The 22,278-nt window shown below is 42.8% G+C and overlaps 1 protein-coding gene across 2 annotated transcripts in view; it reads right to left on the bottom strand.

Annotated features, from left to right (window-relative positions):
- Positions 1-2,903: 2,903 nt before the first annotated feature.
- LOC143769516 (transient receptor potential cation channel subfamily V member 6-like) overlaps positions 2,904-22,278 on the bottom strand; it is a 37,365-nt gene continuing 17,990 nt past the window's right edge. The window contains exons 5-16 of one of the 2 annotated variants that reach the window (XM_077258141.1): positions 17,990-18,127; positions 10,527-10,625; positions 9,829-10,001; positions 9,458-9,604; positions 8,992-9,204; positions 6,857-6,943; positions 6,668-6,744; positions 5,072-5,237; positions 4,773-4,839; positions 4,381-4,649; positions 3,984-4,090; positions 2,904-3,807 (exon numbers count right to left, since the gene is read on the bottom strand). In XM_077258141.1, coding sequence (XP_077114256.1) covers positions 3,363-3,807; positions 3,984-4,090; positions 4,381-4,649; positions 4,773-4,839; positions 5,072-5,237; positions 6,668-6,744; positions 6,857-6,943; positions 8,992-9,204; positions 9,458-9,604; positions 9,829-10,001; positions 10,527-10,625; positions 17,990-18,127 — 1,988 coding nt within the window. In that variant the 3' untranslated portion in view covers positions 2,904-3,362. The remainder of the gene's footprint in view (positions 3,808-3,983; positions 4,091-4,380; positions 4,650-4,772; positions 4,840-5,071; positions 5,238-6,667; positions 6,745-6,856; positions 6,944-8,991; positions 9,205-9,457; positions 9,605-9,828; positions 10,002-10,526; positions 10,626-17,989; positions 18,128-22,278) is intronic. The other variant, XM_077258142.1, reaches the window with a different exon arrangement.

The raw sequence follows: 22,278 nt of genomic DNA, 5'->3' as shown, positions 1-22,278 counted from the left end.
TCGATGATGTCACCACCGGTCACCGAGTCTGCACTCGCAGCAGCTCATTCACCAGTGGTTCTCAGCCTGGACAGTCGCATCTTGGCACCATCCAGGTTGAAAACCACTTTTCCCCCAGACATGGATTACAGCATGGGACAGAACGACGAATAGGTGAGCGATATTTTTTTTATTTTTGGTTTATTAGAGGAGAACGAGGGCTTCGTTGGAATAAGTGTTTGAGTATAACCATGTTTTTTTTTTTTTAATTTAAAAATAACAAAGTTAGTGTGTTTTGTTTTATCTCTAATAAAAATGTATTCTGGCTGTGTTTTTAATTTACCATAACTACAGGATTAGTAATGTATATAGACACCTCTCTATTACTAAGCCGTGGGCTTGATGTCTCGGGACAATACAAAAGGTGACATCAACCCCACAAATAGGAACCCCAATTGCAACTGCTACAGGGCAAGCGGGAAGAGCTGGGAAAAGTGCAAGAATTGACCCATCTAGTAGATGTGCCTTTTCTGGGTAGCTGTGGGCTGCTGTATTTAGGCTGGGGGGAAATATCCATGGCCCCTCACCAGCCTGGGAATACCAGCCCCCAGCCGTCTGCTTCAGCAAGGCTGGTTGTCAAAAATGGGGGGGGGACCCCACACAGTTTAAAAAAATTTAAATAATTAAAAAATACGACATGGAGACCCCTCTATTCTTGATAACTAGCCTTGTTCAATCTGACAGCTGAAGGTTGCAGCCCCCAGCTGTAAGTTTTGCCTGGCTGGTTATCAAAAATACAGGGGAACCCATGAGTTTTTTGTTTTTTTAATTATTTATTTACAGCACAGGGGTCGACTAATGAATACGCCCATCAGCTGCTCCTGCTCTCGCTGTTAGCTGCAGCTTTTGTCGGATGATGGGAGCAGTAGTCCCATCCGCAGACACCAGTGACTGGAGGGAAACTTTATATCTCCGATCATAGCTGAGCTCTCACGCTGTCTTTTGACAAACACCTGGTGTTCGGTCAGCCGAACCTGAACAGTAACATGGACTTCCTGATGAAGTCCGTGCTCGACCAGTAGGTGTTCAGAACAGATGCTAAACTTTACTGTTCGGGTTTGCCCATCTCTAAATCTGAAGATCATCCAGATATCTGCAGGTTAATAGCAAGTTACAAGTTCCCCCAACATCGGCCGAAAGTTTTGGCTTATCTTGGTGCAAATTCTCACATCTAGGTTTTAGACCAATTTATTGTGCTTTTTTAAACCATTCTGTCTTACTTGAAGAGACTGCAATTTCACATGGATGGCTGGAAAAGAGAGGAGCTTTAAGATTCATATACCTGCACCAAAATATTAAATGAATATTAATTTGCAGTAAAAGCGTTGGCTAGAGTGGCATCAGTTGCACCAAGGACACAATGTTCCTTTCATGACCTTACTCTAAAACATTCTATATTTAGTAATTACGGTCTCAATGGGGATTGTTTGGGATGGTTGTTCTCTAATAATAATAATACAGCGCAAGTGGAAATATAAAACATAACTTTTACTCATTAATACAGATAAAAGGGAATAAAGTCACCCAAAGTGTAATTAAAAATTGGGGTACAGTCTAATGCAAAAATGACCTTGGAGACTCGTTAACCCCAAATAGGATTCCAAACTCCGCATATAGCAACACCTGCGGAATATAAATGGCCCAAGGTACGGTATACAAATCTGCTGCAAGAGAAATTACATGTAACTAGCAGCATGAATGCACATACACTTGGTTGCATAAAAGATAATTGATCATCTTAAACAATGGTGGCACATGGAACAAAACCGTGCCGAATTATAAATATATAGTACTGGAAAAGGAACAATCTCACCAATTCCAACGGTGCAGGCACAGGAGCGCTGAATAGTCCCCGGTCAGGAGTACATCCAAGAATTGATGGGAAATGACAATACCCTGTCAATCCCTATGGGGCTACTGATAAGCTATCCCCAAAGCTCCTGCCCTTAAAAGGGCAGTCCACAACTACCCCTGCACACACATGCCCTGCACTCTCCCTGTGTCATAGTCCCAACGCGTTTCTTCCAAGCTAATTCATCAGGGGACTGGCTTGTATGAGAAGACAAAGTGCCCTGTGCTATGCTAGAGGACAAAGAGTCCTGCCACCCTCTGTGCCATCTTGCAGATTATCCTCTGCAAGATAGCACAGAGGGTGGACTATGATACAGGGAGAGTGCAGGGCATGTGTGTGCAGGGGTAGTTGTGGACTGCCCTTGTAAGGGCAGGAGCTTTGGGGATAGCTTATCAATAGCCCCATAGGGATTGACAGGGTATTGTCATTTCCCATCAATTCTTGGATGTACTCCTGACCGGGGACTATTCAGCGCTCCTGTGCCTGCACCGTTGGAATTGGTGAGATTGTTCCTTTTCCAGTACTATATATTTATAATTCGGCACGGTTTTGTTCCATGTGCCACCATTGTTTAAGATGATCAATTATCTTTTATGCAACCAAGTGTATGTGCATTCATGCTGCTAGTTACATGTAATTTCTCTTGCAGCAGATTTGTATACCGTACCTTGGGCCATTTATATTCCCCAGGTGTTGCTATATGCGGAGTTTGGAATCCTATTTGGGGTTAACGAGTCTCCAAGGTCATTTTTGCATTAGACTGTACCCCAATTTTTAATTACACTTTGGGTGACTTTATTCCCTTTTATCTGTATTAATGAGTAAAAGTTAAGTTTTATATTTCCACTTGCGCTGTATTATTATATATATTTCTAGTGGTATTATCTGTCTGTCTTCAGTATCACAGATCTCGCTATTTTTGTGATGGTTTTTCTCTACTGTTTAAGGAGCTGAGGCTCCAAATCGCTGAATGTTTCAGTATGCCGCAAGCTTCTTTCCTGGAAACATCAGAAATATTTGCAAATTTTATTAGAAAAAATATATTTGTTAGCATTACAGAAAATTAATGGAACTATCTGGTAGAAAGATGGTGGAAACAGATTGCGTCATATTTTATCGGTCCATATACAGCACTGATCAACTCTTGTAGTAGATTCTATACAAAGTAGTCCTTTGGTATCGCTGTACAACTTTATCACAGGGCAATGTCTTTAGCACATCACCGCTTCCTCACGGTTCTGGCAGCCATAGTTAGAAACGATACAATACTGAATCTTCTGGGACAACAACCCATTTCTTAAAACTCGACTTTGTTCTTGGTTTCGCAGTCCCTTTAGGTGACTATACCTCCAATACTTGTAGAAAGCCAATAAATGTTTTCTGGTTAATACTAAACTTTAACTCATTGAGTTAATTTTTTTTTTCTTACGTAGAAACAATTTCACTTTGTCTACACCATTGCTGCATTTTATCAAACATGGTATATTTCTTCCTCAGCTTCACTACTGGCATCTTGTGGTACCGGCGCTTGTAGTTTTTGTATAGGATCTGATCTCAATATCTGCCACCCACGACTGCTACCTTTCTGTATTACTGATGGCACATTATGTTCACCAGACAATTCCCTTTTTTGCTTTTCTACATACACTTGTGGCAGCTCAAGATAGGTCTTGCGCATTCCTGTTGTGTCACCATGTAATTCTCTATGTTGAGTTTCTGACGTCCTTGGTAGCCCATGTAAATCCATCTCTGTGACCTGCAGGGTGGGAAGATTGGAATTTATGGTTGAGGAAAACGTTCTGTCCGATTTGGGGATATTGTGGACTTGTTCATCGAGGTGGTCTCCTTCAGGTCCGTGGAATGCTTCAACATAACGGCGAATCTTCTGTTGACTTAGGTCTTTCTTCAGCACCACGCTGGAATACAAACCAAAGTTAATCCTATGAAATTGAAGCAAACATTTTTTTCCCCCAAATGATGCCATGGTTTAGCAACAAATTTTGTTCTGCAATATTAAATTTTTACCCAAATACCCATTAAATTGATAATATAGCATTTATGATCAAACTAGGCATCATTGACCTGAACTTACCGGAGATACCATCGATCCCCCAAGCCATACTCTGTGCCACACTCTCCAGTTCGTGGCCAGAGACATCGAGAGACCTTCCTTTCTAACATAACAGTGGTAGCAGCTACCTGTGGTAATAGAAGAAAGGCAGGTGATTAAGTAATATTCCACAACCACAAGTCAACCGTACAAGACCCAGATTCACACAAGATGACCTGGCTACATGAGATTCATCTGAAATTTAATCTTATGCAAAAGGTCTAATATGACTAGCTTGAGATATATATTTAAAATTTAACTACAATAGTAAGTTCAGGTTTACAACCACACTAAATAATGCCAAGAAGCCACTTTCTGTTTTCCCCTAGAAGAATATTTTTCAACATACAAATCCCCCAAACTTTTATAGTTAGTATACCTGAGCTCTCCACAGCTCGTCCCGGTCCTGTGCCACCCTCCAGTGAGTGTCCCCCATCATGGCTATAAGAAGGTTTAACATGAGGAGATTGGCAATGACTGTAAAGGTAAAATACACAACGTGGAATACATAGGGAAGGTCAACATCATAGTTTGTTGGAGAGTTGATGACATTGAGGAAAAGTTCAAAGGTGCTGAACAGCGACATAGGGTAGTTGTAGAATTCTCCAAGCTGGGATGAGTCCTCGGTCTGGAATATGATGTAAAAAGCTGCAGAAAAGAATACAAAGTTCTATTGTAAAGCAACTATTTTTTGGAAGATTGACTTTTTTTAAATGAATGCCTTTATGGTCTCTACCATTATTGTAAAACCGGTCAGTAAATTTTACTTACTGGTAGCATATCCAAAAATGACCACAACCATCAGCCAGCTGAACCGAAGCAAGTCCCCAAAAACCATCTGGAGAAAGACAAGTATAGTAAATTTTCTCAACACTTTTACCATTTTTGATGGTGGCACATGCACCAAATTGAACTTATGCCAAATCCAGACATCCATCACGTGTACCTTGACAGACAATTTGCAGACATGCAATGTGACAAGTGTTTGAAGGGTTTTTCTTTTGGGACTACTCAGTCTATTGATCTGAAGGTGACGTTATGGTGAGACCTATGTAATAAAATCTAAATACCTTATGAATCATGATGGTAAATGGTCCAAGCATTTGAAATCCACGAGCAAAATACATGACGTAACACCATCCCAGTACTAGCAGCATAGACATTGGGATGACCTCTCCATCGGTGTCGGTAAGTCTCAGAATTAGTACCACCAGAACCAGACATGGGAAAGAAATTCTGTGGAGGGGTCACAGAATACACACATTAAGAATTAAACGGATATGGACACAGTTGAAAATCTACAAGAGACCTCCAACTATCGTAGGAGACTGTCACTCGTAGATGAAATAATAATCTTTAACTTTATAACTTCAGAAAAACGTAAAAATCCAAGACAGGTCAAGATTTGAAAAACAAAACACACACAACACAACCACCCCTGACGCATTACGTGGTTTGAACACAAGAACCAGTAACTAGAGTCCCATGGGCCCTGGTGCAAAATTTGGTTTTGGGCCCCAACCTGCATGTTGGTCAGATGTATGGGCCCTTAAAGCTTTAGATTGCCTAAAGACAAGTGTTGACCCCCCATATAATGTACACTGTCGTGGCTCCTTCTTGTAATAATCTCCCCCATCCTGGGTTCCATGCTATAGCATTTCTCCCCCCCATCCTGGTACAATGGCCCCTATTCTGTTATTCTCCAGCACTTTTTAAAAAGAAATAAATGATTTTACACACCTTCCTCCACTCCCACGTTGTGCGGCGTCCTCTTCTGTAGCCAGTTCAGGTGTCGGCAGCTGACTTCAGAGTGCAACTGACGGGCAGCGTATAACGTCACTGCCATGCGCCCCTTGTCACTGGCAGGCAGACATGAGCTGCTGGCTTCTGATTGGCCAGCAGCTTGTATTGGAGCATATATATTTTTTAATGTGGTTCTATCTTCTGTGACGGCAAGAGCAGCGAGCGTCGAGAGGAGCTGTATTTTTTTTTTTCAACCTATGCTTATGCTCTGGAGTCTGCAGCAGTTGAGGACACACCATTAGGGCAACCTGTACCACTGCACAAGGCCCCAATAAGTTGGGGGGCCATCATGGTCATCTTAAAAGTAGTTTCTCACTAGGAGTTAGATTGCATGGAAGGGTGCGAGCTAAAACTTTATAGCTCACAATTACAGGTGGGTTATTAGAGAGAAATAAGGGGTTTAATAATTGAAAGATGAGATGGGGCCTCTGGAAAAGATCCCAGAGTATAGTAAGTAATAGGGATGAGCAAATAGGTTTGGGTAACTCCTTATCCGAATAGCTTCATCGGGAACCCGGATACCTGGAGCGCTCTCGATAATCAGATGTTCGATGCCACAGTTGCCTGTGTGTCACGACTGTGTGATAGTCACAGCACATGCATGGAGAGCCTGTTTGTTGTGACTGTCACGACACATGTAGCTTCGGTGCCGAAAATCTGATAATCGGGAGCGCTCCAGGTATCCGGGTTCCCTCTGCAGCTATTCAGTAAGCGCTATAGCTATTCGGATAAGGAGTTAGCCAAGGCTATTCACTCATCTCTAGCAAGATTACTTCCCCTAACGAAGATTAAACAATCTTTTATATGACGTAAGTAAAAATAGTTAAGAGAGGAGACATTGGCGATACCATGGAGCTTCTTACATAATAAGGGTAAATGGTCCTCCTTGTACGGCGTGGGTCAGATATGTTGCTTCTCGAATCTGAAACAGGTCCGGAATCTATGGAGAGATATGTTAGCTAGCATTAACTGCATTGTTTAAATAAGCGTCGATGCACAAATTACAGTGCAGAACAGTATTAGTGGACTATGTAACTTAGTCCAGTCTTTACCTTTAGTAATAAGATTAGAATTGCTCCTACAACACTAATCATTTCTCCCGCCAGACGGAGGTAATCTTCAGATGTGACATACGCTTCCTAGAACAAAAGAAAAAAAAAAAAAAATACTACATGCATTAGTGAAAGGAGGTTGGACCAACTACTTCCTTCACGTGTGAGCATAATCTTACCTGTATTCTATTATTATGACTGGAATATCTAAAATGACTTTATGGCGGTATTAATATTTGGCACTGTTTGGCAGTGCCATTAGGCTGAAATTACTGGGCTATCCTCTGGTTCTTTTCTTTATGGAATAGAATACTGAAAGCACCAATGGTCATTGGCCTCAATATTTGCTCATATAGAAATATGTTATGAATTGAAAGGGAACCTGTCAGGACAATTTTACGATTTAGGCGAATTAATACGCCCTCAATGCACTTGCAGGCTTTTTTGCATGTGGCTTCTAAGTTCAATGTCTCAGCTATGGAAAATTGATACCCATGTTGGAGTAATTTTTTTTTTTATTATTACTGCACTGCTTTGATTAGAAAAATTTAGTCGTGACAAGTTCCCTTTAAACACTATTAATGGGGACATTTTCATGTAGGTACAATATAGCAATATAATTAAAGCACATTTTTGGGACCATATTCTGCTTTTCTTCTAGGAATAGAAAAAGGGGAGGCACAACACGTCCAATGGGCCTTTGTTTTTTTGCCCCATCAAGTTCCCAAATATCACAAGATAAACCAAAAGAAAAAGAAAAATGATGCTAGAAAATATGTAGTTGACCACTAGGGAATGTACTGCAATAGATATCTGGGCATACTAACTATACTGCTGATAGCCTTGGTAGGTGGTTGTTAGCCCTCCATTGTGGTACTGTTTAACAAAATCAGTTATATTTTATATTGTTGAAATACTTGTGAGATATTTTGCTGTACCATTTTCTTTTAACTTTTGGTTTATCTTGTAATAGTTCTGTGAATCTCTTATTCAGCCAGATGCTTTTGGTTATAGGAATATTGGTTGGCTCAAAAATTCCCAAATATATGGATTTCTGCTAAAATTACCACCCCCGAAAAAGGTAAAAAAAAACCAAAAAACACAACTCTAACAATGAAAGGGGTTGCTCTATAGGAAAGTGCATCAAAATTTATGGAACGTTTCAACCAAAGCCCAAAGAATAAAAAAGTGGACAGATCAACCAAGTAGCTATTTGATTTTTTTTTGTATTGAAGCAGATTCAAAAGTAGGGTCACTTGTGACAAAAAAAATAACATACGGTATTTGCATATTACAAATATTGAATGTTCACCAACTTCCCCTTATACCCACAAAAATGGAATAAAAAAATTCTAGTAAATCTATAGGAGTCGGGTGACGGGTCAAATTAGCTGCCGTTGTGTGTTAATAGAAAAAAAAACAACAACAAATAAGAAATGGCCGGACAAGGAGAACTCAAGGAGTTATATTTATGGATGTTTTACAATATTTAAGGGGAAACACTCTGCAAAAGTTATGACAACATATTTATGACAAGTGGCAATGAGACGGCACATAATGGTGCGCTAGGAATGCTTTATACATGGCCAAAGGTATACTTAAAATCTGTCATCAGTACTAAAAGAAAGAAAGAAAAAAAAATATCAGTATTTTGTTCTCAACTTGTCAATCACCAAGGAATTTATAGAAATATTTACATGTGACTAGCACTGAAGTCAACAAGAAACTCAACAACCCAGGAAATCTGCATTGCGACCTCACCACTGGGTCAGAGAAGCAACCATAACTGGTAGCTTTTTATTTACTGCCTCCTTGTCATGTCGTGCATAATAATAAAACAATAAGACATTTTTCCCAGAATGTAAATTCTAAATTCAATTATAAATCCTTTACTTTATTTATTTTATAATGATTTAGAGTTGTCTGAATTTTCTGCTCCATTCACATTCAAAGCAAATCTATCTCTATATAAAATGCTGGTTTCTAATTGGAGTTTGTGGAGTGACCATCTTAAAAAAAAAAAAATATATATATATATATATATATATATATATATATATATATATATATATATATATATAAAAAAAATCAAAAAGTTATTTTGACAGTGTGTAAAATATAGACAAGATTCTCACTTTTAGGGTCTTCTGCACCAGAATTGTGATGTCCCTAGGATCAGTCCTGTTGTCTGGTCTTGGTCTAAGAGGTCGGTTCACACAACTTAGAGTCACAATGGTCATGTACAGAATGTAAAGAGCAGCCAAGGTCCAGAAATACGGACGTCCGAACCTCTGCCACTTTGTGCTGACCAGCTCCTTTACTGGAGTTAAGTCCAATATCCGTCGTGCCTGGCAACAAATGGAGATTTGTATGAAAAATATGTAATACAGGCTCCAACTAATCAAGTATGAAGCACCTTTGCATCATTAATTACTTAAAAGGGCCTGTCAGCACGGAGGACTATTCAAACTAAAGTACTGCTGCTTGGTGCTTCACGGCACTGCCAAACATTTATTTACATCTTTACAACTACTTGCTTTTCCCTCAATCTCAAGGCACCAGAATACACTTTAATAGATGGATTGCATTATATACACACACCTCTTTTTTTTTCCCCGAAATCACCAAATCCAGTACGGAGTGAGGATCTTCCCACGTGTCAATCTCAGTCAGGTCATAGAGATAGCAGCTAATGGGACCAAATGTCCACTGAAGTTGTCTTCTCTTTTGTACCATGTGCTGGAACAGCTGGAAAAAAAAAATTGACAAGCAGAGAAAGTGAATGTATTGTGTAAAAGCGGAATAGGTATGTGAAAGATGCTTTGCCCACTTTCATTCTAAATCTCAAAGTCCACCAGATGTCTAATATGGCCAATTTGAAAATTGCCCAAAATACTTATATAAATATAAGTAGAATAAGTTATAACTTGCAGTTGGTATACAAATAGATGTGGTCTCTTCTGCATACATACCACAGTGTTACCTTCCACCGCTGCCATTTTTAATGGTGTAAGACCATCGTTGTTGTATATTTCTTCAAGCCCTTGGCCATACTTCTCTCTATGATGGCTGACGATAAGATCATACATCTGAGAGGCAGACATCTTATTTGGCTGTAATGTCAGGATGTGGAGGATGGTATTACCTGGAGAGAGACTAATAGATGAAAATGGTGCTAACCCCAAAACTAATACATTTTCTTGGCTACAGTCAAATAATAGCATGCCACCCCTATAGATTGTACTAGAAATATTCTTACTGGGAGGGACCCAATTTACCATGAAAACCTACTAATACTTAAGGTGAGCAGACCTCAACCCAAAGTTGCTTGAAGGGCTACTTAATCATCCAGAGAAACCACGCTACACACCAATGAAGGAAAGGACCCAAAAACTTGTCTGAAGATGCACGCTTGTTTTAATAGTCGTGTTGTAAGGCTCAGTTAAGGGTTGGAAACTGATATATTTGGTGGCCCTAACGATTGGTTATTCATTCTGTGAGAAATGTGCTTCTTTTTTTCTCCTGCCCCCAAAAACTCATAGCCAATAACGCTCCATAAATAGAAGGTCTTAAGGAGAGCCACCCCTGGCACACGAAAAAAATAGAAATAAAATAAAGCTGGTGCAAGATGATAATACATGTGAACTTTGTGTCTGTGTAAATTACTTACCGTTGGAGTCTTTGGCATTAGCATCAGCTCCTTCCAGCAATATCAGTCGAACCAGCTCTGCATTACCCACACATGCGGCAAATGAAAGAATGTGCTCTCCTGTAATGAAAAAAGTTACATCTTACAACAGATGAAGTGGACTCTTATTGTAAGGACTTAGTTTCATGAACCAAAGCTAAGGGGCTTTGTACGAGACCAGTCTCTGCTTTGGATGACTCAAGCTGTCCATGGAACACATGTGTGTGTTTGCGGCTGTCCATAGCTGAGGAAGTAAGCAGATGGATGTCCTGTATTAAGAGTTAAACGTGTTGAAATAATCAATTTAAAGAGTTTGTCTGGAGGATAAAAAGCAAAATTCATTCATGTCCAATCCTCTTCTTGATCCCATCTGGAAATGGCTGAAATGAAAGCTCAGCAAAACCGCGACTACAGGGATGACCAGGATTAGTCACGGGTTGGCTGATGAGCCACTTACTGACATTTCTAGCGTGTCAAGATGGGGTCAGACACCTGAGGAAGCACAGGGAGAAAGTGGATTGGTAAGGATGAGTATAGCTTTTTTTTTTTTTTTTAATTTTTCAGGCCATTTTGAAATGGTTTTTGGGAAAAGTAAAAGCAAATTGAATAGAAGTACGGTATATCTTAAAATCCCAAACTACGTTCCCTATACGTCTAGTGTTTTAGGTTTACAGCTCCTATGCGGATCAATGTGTTTGTGGTTACAGACTACACCAAAAAAAACAACAAACCCATGTAGTCTGATCCTTCAGTCATACTCCATTCTATTCACCCCTTACTTTTTGCCAACATTTATTTAGCAAGTGGGGATAAATTGTATGAACTAATGACTAGGGTTGAGCAAAACGGATCGGACAAATTAAAAAAAAAAAATAAAAAAATAGCCGACTTTTCGGCAAAGTCGGGGTTTCGTGAAACCCGACCCGATCCCACTGTGGGATTGGCCATGTGGTCGGCGATCTGCGCGCCAAAGTCGCGTTTATGACGCTTTCAGCGCCATTTTTCAGCCAATGAAGGAGGACGCAGAGTGTGGGCAGTGTGATGACATAGGTCTCGGTTCCCACCATCTTAGAGAAGGGCATGGCAGCGATTGGCTTGCTTTCTGCGGCGTCACAGGGGCTATAAAGGGGTGTGCACGCCGACCGCCATCTTACTTCTGCCGATCTCAGCATAGGGAGAGGTTAGGGAGGAAAGATTAACCCCCAAACTGCTTGTGCTGTAGCGATTTCCACTGTCCAACACCACCTTTTTTTGCAGGGACAGTGGAGGCTATATCTTTGTGCATCAGCTCTGTAGCTTATTAGGCTGCCTTATAAGGCTCCCTGATAGCTGCATTGCTGTTTGCACCGCTGCTGTGCAAACCAACTGCTTTTTAAAAGCAAAAATCCTGTTGCTCCTTTCTGCAGTTATCTTGTTTATTTGTCCACACTTGTGTGCAGCAGTCCTTTTTGTTGCTGCCATACTTGTCCTGAGATCATTGTAGGGAGATAGAAATTGTACTACAGTCCTTGGATTTTTTCAGATATCTTCCAGCCACTTACATTGCGTTGTGTTACACACTGGGCCTGAATTGTGGTGCTGTCTCTCCCCCCAAAAAAGGGAGATTCAAATTCTCACAAAGTGGATATACGTCAGTTCTGTTAGTTTGTCGTATATCAGACAGCCACGTTCTGCCACTTACATTGTGTTTTCAAAAACAGTGGGCCAGAGTTTGGGTTCAGTCTCCCCCCCCCAAAAAAGCGAGATTGAAATTCTCACAAAGTGGATATACCTCAGTCCTCTTAGTTAGTAGTGTATCAGCCAGCCACTTGCTGCCACTCACATTGCGTTGTAAAATATACTGGGCCTGAGTTGTGGTGCAGTCTCCCCAAAAGAAAAAGGGAGATTCAAATTGTCACACACTGGATATACGTCAGTTCTGTTAGTTTGCCGTATATCTGCCAGCCACTTTCTGCCACTTACATTGTGTTGTTTTATACACAGGGCCTGAGTTTTGCTGCAGTCTCCCCCCCCAAAAAAGGGAGATTTAAATTCTCAACAAGTTTAGATACACCTTCTACCTTGTTTTACAGTACCATATAACAGTTATTTTGGTTACATTTTCCCAAAAATGAGGAAGTCTGGTGGAAGAGGCCGTGGGCGGTCGTTGCCAGCTGGTAATGATGGTGGTGGAGCAGCATCTGGTGGTAGTGGGAAAAATAGCAGCTAAGGCTCGAGTTGTTGAGCCAGCGTCATCTTCTGGCTACACAAGGCCTTGAAGGCTCCCTTATCAGGGAGTAGGAAAACCGCTGTTAAAGCCAGAGCAGCAGGAACAAGTTTTGGCTTTCCTTGCTGGCACAGCCTCTAGCTCTTTCGCCTCCTGTGCAGAAAGTTCCAAATTTAAAAGCAGTCATCAGTGGATGCTCCCGGTCAGGAACAAGTCGCTTCCTTGTGTCCTTCACCCAAACCAAAAGTGAAGGATGCGTCAGGCAACACTACAGGTTACTCCATGGAGCTCTTTACACAAACTGTGCCTGGGTTAGAAAGGGAAAATTGTTAACTGCCCATTACAAGATGAATCGGACATGGAGGGCACTGATGCACAGCCACAGCTAGATTATTATGATGTTCCATTGACTCAAATCACTACATTGCCCTCGCAGTGTACTGAGGCAGAATCTGACCCTGATGAGACTATGGTGCCCCATCCCGAACGCTATAGCACCATACACGGCGACACAGAGAAAGGTGCACATGACATTGAAGAGGAGGTGATAGATGACCCAGTTGTTGACCCAGATTGGCAGCCATTGGGGGAAGAGAGTGCCACTGACAGTAGCTCAGAAGCGGAGGAGGAGGATCTGCAGCAGCCATCTACATCGCAACAGCTTTCATCTGGCAGGCCCGTCTCAGGCCAAAAACGTTTGTCAACCAGAAAAACAGTTTTAGGACAGCATGGCCATCCGGTGAAAGTAGCACAGCGTGCAATGCCTGAAAAGGTATTCGATAGTAGGAATAGTGGAGTGTGGCAATTTTCTAACCAAGATCCGAATGATCAGTGCAAAGTTATCTGTAGGAAATGCTCAAAGACCTTAAGCAGAGCGACGAATCCCCAAAATTTAAATACAACGTGCATGCGTAGACATTTAACCAGCATGCACTTGCAAGCCTGGACTAACTACCAAACGTCCCGTACCGTTGGTGCACCTGCTCAGAATGAAGGTAGTCAGCAACGCTACATTGCTTCCCTCACTGTAAGCCCACCGGTCAGGACACCACCAGCAGCAAATGTGGAGGTATCGTCGCAAGGCCAAAGCAGTCAGGGAATCACAAGGTTTTTGGTAGGAAACACTGTATGTAGGTCAACATCAAGAATACCATCACCAACCCTCTCTCAATCCGCCATGTCCACCACCACCACCGCTTGTTCCACCATATGCAGCTCTCCAGACCAGCTCACCCTACAAGAGACTCATTAGGAAAAGAAAGTACTCATCCTCTCATCCGCGTACACAGGGTTTGAATGCCCACATTGCAAGACTAATCTCGTCAGAGATGATGCCCTACCGGTTGGTTGAAAGCAAAGCTTTCAAAGCCCTGATGGCCTGCGCAGTACCACGCTATGACCTACCCAGTCGGCACTTCTTTGCGAGAAAAGCCATCCCAGCCCTCCACCAGCATGTCAAAGACCGCATTGTCCATGCACTGAGGCAATCAGTAAGTAGAAAGGTGCACCTCACAACAGATGCATGGACCAGTAGGCATGGCCAGGGACATTATATGTCCATCACGGCACACTGGGTTAATGTGGTGGATGCAGGGTCCACAGGGGACAGTTCTGCCTAGCCCACGGTCTAGGAAACAGTTGGCTGTAGGTGTTCGGCACCCCTCCTCCTCCTCCAGCAGAAGTGAAAGCTCGTCCACAGAGCGCAGTCGCACGACCATTCCATCCGCAGCTGCCAGTGTTGCAGACGAGGTGTCCCATTATGGAACAGCTAGTGGTAAGCGTCAGCAGGCTGTGTTGGAAATCAAGTGTTTGGGCAACAGACACCGCGGAAGTACTGGCCGAGTACTTGCAGCAAGAAACTCAGTCATGGCTGGGCAGTGTACATCTTGAGGCAGGCAAGGTAGTCAGTGATAACGGAAGGAATTTTATGGCTGCCATAGCCCTTTCACAACCAAAACACATACCTTGCCTGGCTCACACCTTGAACCTGGTGGTGCAGTGCTTCCTGAAAAGTTATCCGGGGTTACCAGCCCTGCTCCTGAAGGTGCAAAGACTTTGCTCGCACATCCGCCGGTCACCCGTACACTCCAGCCGTATGCTGAACCATCAGCGACCGCTGAAGCTTCCCCAGCACCGCCTAATAAATCGATGTTGCAGCAAGGTGGAACTCCACACTGCACATGCTTCAGAGGCTATGCAAACAGAGGAGTGCTGTAATGTTTTTGTGGAAGGATACACATACACGGGCAAGCAGTTGGATGGCAGACATGGAGTTGTCAAGTGTGCAGTGGTCGAAGCTACAAGACCTCTATCAAGTCCTTCAGTGTTTTGAGGAATGCACATGGCTGGTAAGTGCAGACCACGCCATCATAAGCATGAGCATCCCACTAATGCGTCTGCTGATGAAAAGTTTGACGCACATTAAGGAGCAGGCGTCTGTCATCAAGGCTTCCCTCATCCTCGGCTGCAGTCAGCCATTGTCTGGTCAGGGAACTGTCCAGGACGAGGTGGCGGACGAAGAGGAGGAGGAAGATAATGGGGCTGAATATGTATGGGATAAGGAAGCTTCTCAGGGGGCAATAGAAACTGGTGGCGCTGCAAGGTCTGGTACAGGTTCCTTGCGGGACACTTGTGATGTAGATTTGCAAGAAAGTGCTCCTCAACCCAGCACAAGCAGTGAATTGACACCTGGAACATTGGCCCACATGGCAGAGTATGCCTTGCGTATCCTAAAATGGGACCCCCGCATTATCAAAATGATGACCGATGACGATTACTGGTTGCCCTGCCTCCTGGATCCATGATATAAAAGGAAAATTACAAAATATCATGCCACATGAGAACCTTGAGCAAATATTGGCTACCAAACAAGCAACTCTTGTAGACCCTTTGGTTCAGGCATTCCCAGCACACAGCGGCGGTGATTGTTCTCACATGAGCCGTAGGGGGCAACATGGCAGAGGTGCACAAATCAGAAGTGGCATTGGACAGAGGGGTTTTATGACCAGGTTGTGGAGTGATTTCGCAATGACCGCAGACACGACAGGTACTGCTGCATCGATTCAAAAGCGACAGGAGACTACATTTTTCCAGTATGGTTACGAACTATTTTTCCTCCCTTATCAAGGTTCTCCCTCACAGGTCATTCCCCTTTGATTACTGGGCATCTAAAATAGACACCTGGCCTGAATTGGCAGAATATGCATTACAGGAGCTCGCTTGCCCAGCTGCTAGTGTGCTATCAGAAAGAGTCTTCAGTGCTGCTGGTTCAATCCTGACCGAAAAAAAGGACTCGTCTGGCTACCAAAAATGTTGATGATCTAACCTTCATTAAAATGAACCAATCATGGATTTCAAGTTATTTTGCCCCACCTTCCCCTGCTGACACGTAGCTTGCCTGAAAAATGTCTTGCTTTTGGCCTCCTCTTACTGACTTCTCCAATTCCTCCATTTGCAGCTGCTGAATGTCCACCATAGGCCATTTTTATACCTCCCTAAATGGGCTGACTCCCCCCAAAGGGCCATGGTCACCACTTGGCGCAAGCACCCGTGCGAGTGCAGTTTGCCTGGACATGTGGGTGTGCCCACTCTTGGGCGACGGCACTGGCACAGGGTCCCTCATAGTACAAAGAAGTGTTTCTGACGGTGGTGGTGCACAACCAACGTCAGACACACCGTCGTAATATGAGGGGCCCTGTGCCAGTACTGCCGCCCACGAGAGAGTGTTCCCCCCCTGCTCAAATAGTGCTCTACCACTAGCAATACTTACCTCTCCCTGCTCCACCACTGTGTAGTCTGTGCTGTTAAATCCTTCAATGGCACTGCCAATACAAATTTGTTGAAATGATAGATAGTAAAAATATACAGGGGCCCTGGCCTCCATTTAGACCAGCTAATACTTTGCGCCTACTAACACTGTCTGCTACTCAGCAGAGGAGCCCACCCCTGTGCCTAGCTATGCCACCATTTTACTTATGAACAATTTGGCAGACATTTAGTCCACTTTATTATTTGGACCTACTAACTTTGTCTGCTACTCATTACAATTTTCCGACACTGAACAAAGCAATGCTGCCAGTTTATTCCAGTTACCAATTTTGAACTGCATTTAGCCTACTTTTTTATTTTAGGCCTACTAAGTCTGTCTGCGCCACTCCTTACAATTGTCCTCCGCTGAACAAAGCTGAGCCGCCAGTTTCATCCTGTGTCGAATATTAAACTGCATTTGGCCTACTTGTTTGGTAGGGCCTACTAACGGGGTCTGCCGCTGCTTGTTCTCCTCCACTGAACAGCAGTGCCGCCTGTTTACTCCTGTTACCAATTTTGCATTTAGCCTACTTTATTATTTGGGCCTCTATCTCTGTTTTTCCTCCTCATCCTGCCCATTGCCCAGCCACTGCTAGATGAGTCTGCTGGTACATTGACCCAGACCACTACATTCCCATTGCACTCTACACAGCCAGAATCTGACCCTGCTGAAAGTCAGGTTCCCCTTCCCGCATACTATACCACCTTACATGGGGACAAAGAGGAAGGTGCAGATGTAAGTGCAGGTTCCTTCATCAGGTGGGGGGCACATACTCGTTGGCGACGTCACTGGCACAGGGCCCCTCATAGTACGCAAAAGTGTCTCTGTTGGTGGGAGGTGCCACCGCCGTCAAACACGCCGCCGAACTATGAGGGGCCCTGTGCCAGTTCCAATGCGAACGAGTGGGCCCCCCCTGCTTGCTCAGGATCACAGCACTTGCAAAGTTGAAATACTTATCTCTCCCTGCTCCACCGCCGTGACGTAGTCCGCATTTCCTGGGCCCACAAAAATCTTGAGCCAGCCCTACCCCCCCACAACTTTAGCCAAATGACCCCCAGTTTTCAATGCCTAACTATTATTATTATTATTATAAGGTAAATTAAGATTGACAAGCTTAAGTAACAAGAATTGATGTTTTTGGCATTAAAATGGGCACTGTAGGTGTTTTCCTGTCCTCCACTCACTGCCGACTTTGCTTCCTCATTGACTTGCATTGGGTTTCGTGTTTCAGTCAGATCCCCGACTTTTCGCAATAATCGGCCGATTTCACCCGACCTGACTTTTGAGAAAGTCAGGTTTCGTGAAACCCGACTCGATCCTAAAAAAGTAAAAGTCGCTCAACTCTACTAATGACACTTAAAAATGGTAGAATATTTTTTGAGTGGGTAATAAGTAGTTTCTTTACAAGTTAATGAATAGTTAGTTACTCACCATAATAAAAGGAATCGGGCTTGAATTGGAAATAAGTGCCGATAGCCCGGGGAGTGCTAACATTGGCTCGATTCTTAATCAGCTCCTGAACAATCGCCACATTCTGTCTCATGACAGCGAGATGTAAGGCTGTCTGACCTATCGGACAAAGTGCAAGAACATGGTTTCAAGGAATTTATGTCAAATGATTGCAGGTAAATATCTAGTACACAGGCTAAAATACTGCTTAATGTGAGCTGAGGAGCATCTACAAGGAGAGAATTGGAAGGAAAATTGAAACTTTCATAACTTTGAGATATTTCTCTTACATGGATATATGCAGGGGTGTAACTATAATAGGAGCAGGGCGTTGCATTCATAGTCAGCCCACAAGGTTTCTTTGGCCATATGAGAAGATCTATACTACTAAAAACCTGTGGCAGTTCGAGACCCCTCTTGGAAATTTTTCACTGTGGCCCAGAAGTTTCACGTTACACCAATGTATATATGATAATGCTACTAAACTGCTCTAACATTCTATGCAACTTACAACCAAAAGCATATGGCAAACTAGTATAAGACACGGGAGTAAGTGCTGCAAATGCTTCCTCTGACCAAAGGAAAGGAAGCACAGATTAGATTCTTCTGTAATCTTTTGCAGCCAGCATATGGCTCCCAATTTCTACTACCATAATTCTTTTGTCACAAGTAAAGTTTGAATCCCCTTTGACGGTCATGATTTTATTGTGTCTTTCAAAACTAAAAACAGGGAAGGGACTTCTAAGCATACCTGTCCTTTACCCCAGGTAAAACCATGTTGTTGGGCTTTCCTCATCCCCAACAATGTGCAAAATTGAGTTAAGTGCACATAATGTATCCAGGAAATGTCCCAATGCTCTTTTTGAGCAGGTGGTTAGCTTTCATCAGCATTCTATGATTACTATAGGTATCTGAATTTCATTGCCATACATCCTAGAATGCATTGCCTGCCATGAAATGAACTGCCACTCTTATGTCTGTATATACAGTACAGACAAAGTTTGGACACACCTTCTCATTTAAAGATTTATCTGTATTTTCATGACTATGAAAATTGTACATTCACACTGAAGGCATCAAAACTATGAATTAACACATGTGGAATTATATACTTAACAAAAAAAGTGTGAAACAACTGAAAATGTGTCTTATATTCTAGGTTCTTCAAAGTAGCCACCTTTTTCTTTGATGACTGCTTTGCACACTCTTGGCATTCTCTTGATGAGCTTCAAGAGGTAGTCACTGGGAATGGTCTTCCAAGAATCTTGAAGGAGTTCCCAGAGATGCTTAGCACTTGTTGGCCCTTTTGCCTTCACTCTATGGTCCAGCTCACCCCAAACCATCTCGATTGGGTTCAGGTCTGGTGACTGGAGGCCAGGTTATCTGGTGTAGCACCCCATCACTCTCCTTCTTGGTCAAATAGCCCTTACACAGCCTGGAGGTGTGTTTGGGGTCACTGTCCTGTTGAAAAATAAATGGTCCAACTAAACGCAAACCGGATGGAATAGCATGCCGCTGCAAGATGCTGTGGTAGCCATGCTGGTTCAGTATGCCTTCAATTTTGAATAAATCCCCAACAGTGTCACCAGCAAAGCACCCCCACACCATCACACCTCCTCCTCCATGCTTCACGGTGGGAACCAGGCATGTAGAGTCCATCCGTTCACCTTTTCTGCGTCACACAAAGACACGGTGGTTGGAACCACAGATCTCAAATTTGGACTCATCAGACCAAAGCACAGATTTCCACTGGTCTAATGTCCATTCCTTGTGTTCTTTATCCCAAACCAGTCTCTTCTGCTTGTTGCCTGTCCTTAGCAGTGGTTTCCTAGCAGCTATTTTACCATGAAGGCCTGCTGCACAAAGTCTCCTCTTAACAGTTGTTGTAGAGATGTGTTTGCTGCTAGAACTCTGTGTGGCATTGACCTGATCTCTAATCTGAGCAGCTGTTAACCTGCGATTTCTGAGGCTGGTGACTCGGATAAACTTATCCTCAGAAGCAGAGGTGACTCTTGGTCTTCCTTTCCTGGGGCGGTCCTCATGTGAGCCAGTTTCTTTGCAGCGCTTGATGGTTTTTGCCACTGAACTTGGGGACACCTTCAAAATTTTCCCAATTTTTCAGACTGACTGACCTTTATTTCTTAAACTAAACAATGGCCATTGGCCACTCATTTTTCTTTACATAGAATTTGTATTATGGCAAGAAAAAAGCAGCTAACAGTCTATTCAGTAGGACTATCAGCTGTGTATCCACCAGACTTCTGCTCAAAACAACTAATGGTCCCAACCCCATTTATAAGGCAAAAAATCCCACTTATTAAACCTGACAGGACACACCTGTGAAGTGAAAACCATTCCCCGTGACTACCTCTTGAAGCTCATCAAGAGAATGCCAAGAGTGTGCAAAGCAGTCAAAGCAAAAGGTGGCTACTTTGAAGAACCTAGAACATAAGACATATTTTCAGTTGTTCACACTTTTTTAAGTATATAATTCCACATGTGTTAATTCATAGTTTTGATGCCTTCAGTGTGAATGTACAATTTTCACAGTCATGAAAACACAGAAAAATCTTTAAATGAGAAGGTGTGTCCAAACTTTTGCTCTGTACTGTAGCTTGACAGAAATTAGAACAGGAGGTAGAAATAGATTCACCGTCACCCCTTTTTTGTAGAGCAACAAAAACCACTGCACTTCCAGTAAAGGGATAAAGATCAGCCTCATCTTCTTAAGGGGAGGCAAAAAGTCACTCAACTTCCTGCAGAAGGACAAAGACCCACCTCCCACTTCCTGTAGAGTGACAAAGACCCACCTCCTGTAAAAAATATGGACTTGTTTGCTACTAGAGATGGATTACACTAAACAACAGGCTGTGAACCGCAATTTACACAAAAGGGAAGCACCTAATGGCCGAAACTTTGAAGCGATTTTTTAGAGGTAAAACCACAAACATTTTGTATATAAAGTGAATTGAAGAGGAATATGAAGATTTTTCACATAAAACCAAGTTGTCTGAAAGTACATTGACCATTTAAATATGGATGGTCCACATGTCCTGGGATTAGAGCCATCAATGTAATCCATTATTACAACTGATAAAAGGAATCTAGACCATCATTAGCAATAGTTTACATGTTCTCCTCGCTGTTATGTGGGTTACACCTAAGCGTCCAGATGGCATTCATACATATTATGTTATCCTTTTTAGCTAAAAGGATTCCCAGATGATTAATATGGTTTCTGGCTATTGAGAGTTGGGACCACCAGTGATCAACCATGATCTTCATAAACCTGGAAGTCAGCATTTCAATTTTTTGCATGGCTACCACACACACAAAAAACAAATAAGGCTAGGTTCACATTGCGTTAATGGGTGTCCGCTAGAGGACTCCGTTACATGGCGCAATTGTCACAATTAATGCTAAGTAACGGGTCCGTTAGCGCACCCATTGACCGCAATGTGCTAACGGGTCGCCAACGCATTGCTGACACATGCCATTTTTGGCATGCGCTAGCGATGTCCCATTATTTTCGGACGGACCTCAAACGCTGCTTGCAGCGTCCGAGGTCCGTTCCTCGCTAGCGCAGATCGGGCATCTGCGCTAGCGGGAATCGCCAAACGCGATCCCTTTTGGAATATTGCATTAGCACATAATCCGCTAGCGTATGCGTTAAACGGATTGCCCTAACGCAATGTGATCCTAGCCTTATAGGCATTACAAGTTCATTTTGAAACTATTAGTCCATTCCTTTTCAATTATTGTGGTTGCATTCTAAACATATAGATGGTCATAAGCAGCAGCAAAACCACCCTAGAATGATCATTGGGGTGTCTACTAGAGATGAGCGAATATTTAAATATTCGGTTCAGATTACGATTGTCGAATTTGCAATATTCACTGATTAATTTGTCGAATATTCACCCAAAGTCATTCATGTCAATGGGAGGCAAAAACAAATGCGTGCATAACACCTTATAATGGCCCCTAATGCTGCCAAAACACATCAAATGAGGGACAGACACCAGGAAAGTGGCCTCAATTCACACACACTACAAATTGTAGCATGGAACTGCAGCAATCAGCCAGGCACAAGATATCATGGTCTGGGACAACATTTACAGCTTTCAATTGAATGTCACAGAAAGACAAGGTGGTTGAAGGATCGGTGTAGACCTCCTGTGCTGGGAGCCCTGATACCACATGCAACAGCTCAACCTGCTTTCATGCTGAGCCACATTCAGGTGGCACAAATATCAGTTTCGTAGACTACC

Source organism: Ranitomeya variabilis, chromosome 4 (genome assembly GCF_051348905.1).
Source record: "Ranitomeya variabilis isolate aRanVar5 chromosome 4, aRanVar5.hap1, whole genome shotgun sequence".
Lineage (NCBI taxonomy): Eukaryota > Metazoa > Chordata > Amphibia > Anura > Dendrobatidae > Ranitomeya > Ranitomeya variabilis.
The sequence above is the reverse complement of the archived record's forward strand: the minus strand, read 5'-3'. Positions and strand labels throughout refer to the sequence as shown.